Raw genomic sequence first — 7,299 nt, 5'->3', positions numbered from 1 at the left:
TGGCCACGGTTGTTTTTTGGAGTACCTCCATCGATTTAATCTGGAGGACACCCCGTTCTGCCTAAACTGCAACAACGCCATAGAAAGTGCGGAACACGTATTCTTCCACTGCGATCGTTTCAGAGAGGAACGCCTAACGCGTGCAGCACTTCTGGGTGGTCAGCTGTGCCCGGAAAATCTAATCGCCAAGATGATTTTTGCAACAATGATAGGGTTATATCTTCAACGCGCAGAGTTGCAACGCAACACGCAGCGAAGAATTCAGCAGCAACTATTGACTAGAGGTAGAGTGCCTACGAACTGACGACAAATAACAGACGCCCCAGCTTAGTGCTCAAGACGGTATCAGACTATGACATGTCGGTAATACTTACGACACCTTTTCCGATGTTCCATTTGCTGCAGAACCACTTATGAAGTGGAAGCAATGTATACTATCGATAGCGTATAACCTCCATACGCCCGTGTAAGAGGAACCTGGACGCAGGTACCTGTTGTGTCAATAGACATAAACGCGGCTCCACCTTGACGAAATATTACCACGGTCCAGGGTAGAACTCAGCCGATAAGGAGGGTTGTTATAGTGTTAGTGGGAGCGAGCCCCACATACCACTGGTGCGACGGCACCTTTGATGATGTTTCTCACATTTTGATTTCAACCTCCTTAAAAACAAAAAAACACTAAGTGTGATGAGCTGCATGTTGATTCGATATTTTTATCGAAAGCTTCGTATTTTTTTGCATACATTTAGATATAACGTTTTCACTTATGAGCTTTACTTTTTAATTTTTCAGTAAGTTTAAAAATTCATCTCGCCCAAAATGATGGAATTAACTCGTGAAAACTGTCCTGCGATAATTTATATCGAAGTGGATTTTTGAGACACCAGTGCATTAATCAACTTATTTTGTCTTTTGGCAGTAAAGCATCACACTTAGCCACTGTGAAACGCTGGTACAACGAGTTCCAAAATGACCGTCGTCCTTGCAGGATGAGTTTTACGAAAGTCGTCCAAAAACAGTTGTTGTGCCAGAAAAAATCGATGGTTTGACTGAGTTGATAACGCAAAATCTTCACGTGACATATCGCGAGGTACAGGCATCCTTGTACATAAGTGAGATTAGCATGCATTCAATATTGCATAAACACTTCGTCGTCAAGAAGATTTGTTCTCGTTGGATACCGCATAATTTGGCAATTTCCCAAAAATGGACTCGTGCTGTTGAAGAAGACAAAACGACAGAAATGTTGAAGAAATTCAGTCGCGGTGAATCTTAGATGCATATGAGCCAAAAATAAAATCGCAATCCACAGTGCGGGGACTCCAACCCTAGCTTAATCCAACAATAGTTGTACACGGAAAACCCATCTCAAACCAAATATTCGCCTGTTTTCTCAAAAAATCTGGTCATGTCACAACTACCAAAGAAAGTTCAAACAGTCAATTCGGAGTCGTATATATTTGCTTGTCAGACGTTTTCGTAGAATTAAGGTAAACCACTGCCGAAGACGAATCATACTTAACCATGACAATGCGAGCACCCACGTATCGGCTCACACAAGAGGAGTTTTTGAGCTCTCAAAAGATCAAATTAATGCATCATCCCCCTTGCAGCCTTGGTTTGGCAGTTAATGATTTCTTTTTGTTCCCGTACAATCAAAAGTAAAATGCGAGGTCAACTTCTGGGTGGTAAAAATATAAAAGGCAGCCCTAGTATGCGCGTAAAATTTGTATGAAGTAATAAGTGCACAGTTTTATATTCGCTTGCAATATAAAATAGTAGCGAAAAATATAATTTATTTTTATCGGTTATAGGCGGCCGACGTAGCCAAATGGTTTGGTGCGTGACTACCATTCGGAATTCAGAGAGAACGTAGGTTCAAATCTCGGTGAATCTCATAAAAAAACGCATCTGCCGGCTTTAAACTGTAGGTCCTTCCAATTGTGGACCAACATCAAGACGCACACCACCAATAGGAGGAGCCAAGAAATACTTTAAACACTGCTAATATTGTAAATATATTTATGCAAAATTCGTCACAAATATTGAAACGACTTCGTTTTGCATTAATCAGCTTGGAACTTTAGCATTTATTTTTAATTTAACAGAGAGTGACTTTATATTTAAATAGAGAATTTTTAGGCCCAATTTCCAAACACCTTATTTTTACGATCATCTCCTATGTTTAACAAATTTATGTACTTTTTCTCTGTGAAGAATTGAATAGAAGAAAGTGGATGGTGATGGGGACACGTAACCGAATTTCGCTATTTTAAATAGCAACCTGTGCTACAGGATGATTTTATCCAATTATGGCACATAAGGATTTAGGAAAGCATCACCAATCAGAGTTTCGGCCCGCACACAGAGCCAATGACTAATTAACTCGGCGTTCGTATTAACTCAACTTTCAAGTATTTAAATCAAAATTCTAAATAAATATTCTTTTGGCTATTTTTATATTTTTCATAATACATTTTCACATTTAATTATGTCTAATGCGCACTAAACTAAGCAACTGATTAAAATTAGGGGAAGCAGCGAACACTCATACATCTAAACTAATTAAAACTTTCACTATCACAAATTTCGGTATTGATTAAGAATATTATTTGCTAATTATGCGTCACTTTGTCACTTTCGCACTCATGCACCGGCATTCTAGTTAAATACTCTTTCTACGAACTTAATCTATTTCCACATTTTCATCGCAATCCTCGGTCGTTGCAGAGTGCGTATCAGCGCCGCTTTCAGCATCGGCGGGCATTACGGATGTAAAGACAACAGCAGCAGCATCAGCGAGCGGCGGGCTGGAACACGATCTGGACGGACTGCTGCCATCTGCACTGCCGTGGTCGTTGACATGGGTGGGTGACGAAGAGGCCGACGAACAATGAATGTACCGCATGCCTTGTTCCATTTTAGCAAAGTTCAATGCATTTTTCGAAATATCAATGTTGTTGTTGTTGTTGTTGTTATTGTGGTTTCCTGCTATTTGAGCGCTGAAATTTCCTGCTGCAACTTGGCCAGTCGTCGGCTGACTGGGTGGAGGGATGGGTTGGGGTATTTTCGCTGCTTGTGGATAAAAATAAGGAAATGGAACTTGAGGCAAAGACACACCAACGCCATAAGCCATTTGCAGCTGTAATTGGAAGAAAGAAAATAACCAGATTTAGATTTAAAACATTTTCATATTTGTGATGGAAAGCAATCAAAACTTTTAACAATAAATATTTTAAAATAATGAAACTATTGCCCACCTGGTGTCGATAAATGTGTAACAGTGCTGGATCAATGCCGTGCGTGGGCAACATGTGTGCATAGGCAGCGGCCGCTGCTGCAGCTGCGGCACCACTTCCATCCTCACGCACGAGCACCTGTACCGGCACGCGCTTGGTGGCCGCGCTCATTAACGCCGCTTCGTGTTGCTGTATTTGCTTACGCTTCGTCTTGTAGCGCCTATTTTGAAACCAAATCTTGACTTGCGTTTCGGTCAAGCGCAAGTTTTTAGCCATTTCGGCGCGTTCCGGGCCGCTGAGGTAACGTTGCTGTGCAAAACGTCGCTCCAACTCGAAAACTTGAGCATGACTGAATGCAGCACGTGAACGCTTCTTACGGCTCATTGACCCGTTGAGGGAGTCAGATTCGTGCAATGAAGGCGATGTGCTGCCGCCGCCGCCACCACCACAGGCACTCGCAGCGGCATTAGCTGAGGCGCCACCATAGAGAGACAACATTGGAGGAGGCGAGGACTCTGAATCTGTGTCACAATAGAGAGTAGAGGAAAATAACAATTTATTATTTATACATACATAGTTTTGTTGTAGTAAAGCAAGTAAAAATTTCTTTGCGCTACTTTCACAAATTTTGGTCACAAAGCTCTAGCGCACAAAGAATCCGACAATCACCTAATGTGGGTCGCTTGCGCTAATGCAATAAGGCCATTAAAATGCTTTTAAAACTTTTCGGCAAATCACCTGATTCATTATTGCTGCAACGTCGCATGTCGATGGGGCAATCGCGGTTGCCAACCAAATTCCCAGCGCCAATATAGCCGAACTTGCGCGCTAAATGGTAATCACTGTGGTTGTTGTTGTCCAACGTCGTCATGTAGTAGGACATGTAATCAGTGTTTTCATTACTATTACTACCAACCGCCGATACTCCACCACCACCACCGCCACCGCCGCCGCCGCCGCCTCTACGTTCCATTAAACCTTGTCTCGAAAATTTCGCTACTGCTGTGCGCATCTCACAAATAGGACTAGGATTGTTGGACGAATTGCGCGACGAGGTATTTTCTAAACCGGAAGTTAACCTGTAACCAGTGGATTCACCTGCCGCGATATGACAGCAAGACCCGGACATTTTTAAATCGTTTTTTGATTCGCGCGCTTTATTCTGCCGTAACTCGGCAGCTGCCACTTCCGCACTCAACGCCATTTCAGAGTCGGTCACATGCCGTCTACGTTGTTGTTGTGCTTGTTCTTGTTGAACTGCATTTAAATTATTGTTATTGCGCGTTAAAATGTCATTTATCGAAAAAGGTGTAGTGAGTGCCACCTTGCTGAGGCTCACTAATGTACCGCCACTGCCGTTGTTCTCAATATTCGTCAGCATATTTTCCTTATTTTTTTCACAATTGCGTTTTTTTTTCAAACTCTTTTACTTCTCTATTTTGTTATTAGTCGTATTAAACACTTTGTAGTATTTTCATAAAACACACTTGACTGGTACTTCCCGACCTTTGACACGTCCGTTAATGTCTGCGTATGCGACACCATTGAACAAACTCACCACGCACAGTTAGTTTTTAAATACTTTGCTCAACTTGGCAGCCTGCAGCCTTCACTAGATCATCCGCCACCACCGCCACTCAGCATCTTGGCTGTTGGCTGTTATATGGCACTCGAGTGTTTTTCACCGAGTGACCCTTAAGTAATGCAGCCGTTGTTGATGTAGCGGCAATAGTGGCGTCTCTATGGTAAATACTGCGAAATGTTCTATTTTTATGCAATGCCCAGCATACTCGCAACACGCTTCTGGCATCTCGCGCCACAACAGAATCACTACACTACGAGTATGAGTACTTTTTCAACTCTGTTGCTGATTCGTTCGTTTGTTGTAGCGCTCATGCGCTACACAGCGTCTCTGACATCTTTGCTCAGCTCGGCTGTGGTTGGTGGCACTTGTGCTGTTGATGGTGGTAGTGAGGGTTTTGCCAGCTGATTGGCTGTTAGCGAGCATCAATGTAGCTCAAGTGATTTATCAATGTAATTACTGCCTTTAGCGAAATCATATTTTTATTTGTGTTTTCGATTTGAGTAAATACTTTAGTTTTCGTGCATAAGGACAGTAAAAGAGGCAATATCTCAGCCCTAAAGTTGTATTAATTTACACTAAGTTGCTTTAGGCAAATCTTTAACTACTTAGATCAACATACTCAGGTCGGTTTGGGAGAAACTGTCTGCCCTCCCCAAACGAACTGAAACTAGAAAAAAGTAAAGGAATACAATCGATATTGATATCAACATGTTTACAACCCTCCGGAAGGTCAGCTTTTGCGATTTGCTTTTCTACTGTGCGCCTTTCTTCTCTTTTCCGTCTAAGTTGAGAAATTCAAACAAAAATATCTTCATAGCAGAGTGGGCTCGATAGAGATTACCATTTAGTTGATCCCGGACTAAAAATCCACTGTGGCCCTGAAACATCGAAATTATTATCTTTGCATACTCAAATAGTTAAACGGGTACGCACTAAAGGTAAAGAGCTAAACAGCTGGATGACCGGGTTGTGAGGTAATTCTAAGGCGCTTAATTAAAGGTGGTGCCACTAGACCAACAACACTGTTCTGTTCGTTTGATTGTCCAAGCAAAGTGTTGAGAAACTAGAAAACTAATAATGGATTCGCCTTGTTTCGTTCTGAGGGTAACTGGGTGTCACATCAATTGAAGGAGAGAGATACCGAGTGACGTTTGGTGACGTGTGAGACGCTTCTTGAACGGAAGAAAAGAAAAGGTTTCTGCATCACATCGCCAATGGCGATGAAAAATGGATCTATTATGATAACCCTAAGCATCGAAGATGTTGGAGCCTACCAGGTGAACCAGGTTCATCGACAGCGAAAAAAAAATATTCATGCCTCAAAGGTTATGTTGTGCATCAGGAGGGATCAGAAGGGTGTCATCTATTATGAACTCTTTAAACCATCTGAAACCAGCACTGGCGATCGTTACCGACTGCAGCTAATGCGTTTGAATCGAGCTCTCAAATAAAAGTGGCCGGAATGGGAAGGTAGACATGACAAACTGATTTTGCTGCATGACTACGGCAGGCTACACGTTGCTAAATCGGCCCAAAGATATTTAGAGAGACTGAATTGGGAAAGCTTGCCCCACCCGCCGTATTCCCCAGGTATTGCACCTTCGGATTACCATCTGTTCCGATCAATGCAGTCAGCCCTTATTGGAGAGCGGTTCACTTCTTTCGAGAGCATCGCAAACTGGAGGAGTCAGAGGAGTCCATATGCTGCCTGCAAGATGGAGTAAAGTTGTAGCATCAAATGGCACATACTTCACATAATATCATGCGTTATTTACTGTTTAGTAATTCGTATCTTTGGCTAAAACAGGACGTAAACTTATTCCCATACCCAATAAATGCCAATAAAAAACAGTTTTTTTACAATTTAAAAACTTCAAATTAATGCATAAATACTCGTATATATTTTTGAATGAAGGTAACGAATCTTGAAATAATTAACTCCCTTTTTCATTTATAAGACTTAAGCGAAAAACATTTTTTTTTTTTAAGATAAAAAAAAAGTGTACAAAAGGTATTTTTAAGTTTTGAATGTAGTGCCCATCTTATTTTTTTTTTCTTACTTTTCAGTATAGAAACAGACAAGCAGTAGAGCACGCAAAGGTCAAAATAAAGATTTCCATCACTCAAAATATTTTTTTTTGTTTTAGTAAAAATTTTATTCAAAAAGAAAAATTCAATGATTAATTTTGCGCCACCTTGTATGTATATTCGCTGAAAACTGCCTTAAAATATCTACATATCTAAGCTGCATTTTCAGCGCGACGAGTCAATCTTATCAATCGCAGTTACGTGATTGGGCATGCATTAAACAGTAAAAATGGTTTCTACTGAACAGTAAATTCGCATCACTACACGCGTAATAATATCCTAACCCAATTGAGTGAGTTTGGGAGTCAATGAGTGCTAGTGATTCTTGTTTGAGTGACCTCAGGCTTACGTACATATCAACATGTGCATGCATATGAGTGTATG

General features: G+C 41.3%; 1 protein-coding gene across 1 annotated transcript; it reads right to left on the bottom strand.

Annotated features, from left to right (window-relative positions):
* Positions 1 to 2,689: 2,689 nt before the first annotated feature.
* LOC129253386 (homeobox protein bagpipe) lies at positions 2,690 to 4,623 on the bottom strand. The gene is made up of 3 exons (XM_054891743.1): positions 3,981 to 4,623; positions 3,264 to 3,763; positions 2,690 to 3,145 (listed from the first exon to the last, which is right to left on the bottom strand). The coding sequence occupies exons 1-3, from the start codon at positions 4,621 to 4,623 to the stop codon at positions 2,690 to 2,692; spliced, it is 1,599 nt and encodes a 532-aa protein (XP_054747718.1).
* Between the last annotated feature and the right edge of the window lie 2,676 nt (positions 4,624 to 7,299).

This window comes from Anastrepha obliqua, chromosome 1 (genome assembly GCF_027943255.1).
Source record: "Anastrepha obliqua isolate idAnaObli1 chromosome 1, idAnaObli1_1.0, whole genome shotgun sequence".
Taxonomy (NCBI): domain Eukaryota; kingdom Metazoa; phylum Arthropoda; class Insecta; order Diptera; family Tephritidae; genus Anastrepha; species Anastrepha obliqua.
This window is presented reverse-complemented; position numbering and strand designations above follow the sequence as displayed.

Coding starts and splice junctions, on each gene's coding strand:
- LOC129253386 (XM_054891743.1), bottom strand. CDS start 4,623: ATGCTGACGAATATTGAGAACAACGGCAGTGGCGGTACATTAGTGAGC. Junction 3,764..3,980: donor TTGCAGCAATAATGAATCAG/GTGATTTGCCGA, acceptor ATTGTGACACAG/ATTCAGAGTCCTCGCCTCCT. Junction 3,146..3,263: donor TACACATTTATCGACACCAG/GTGGGCAATAGT, acceptor TTCCAATTACAG/CTGCAAATGGCTTATGGCGT.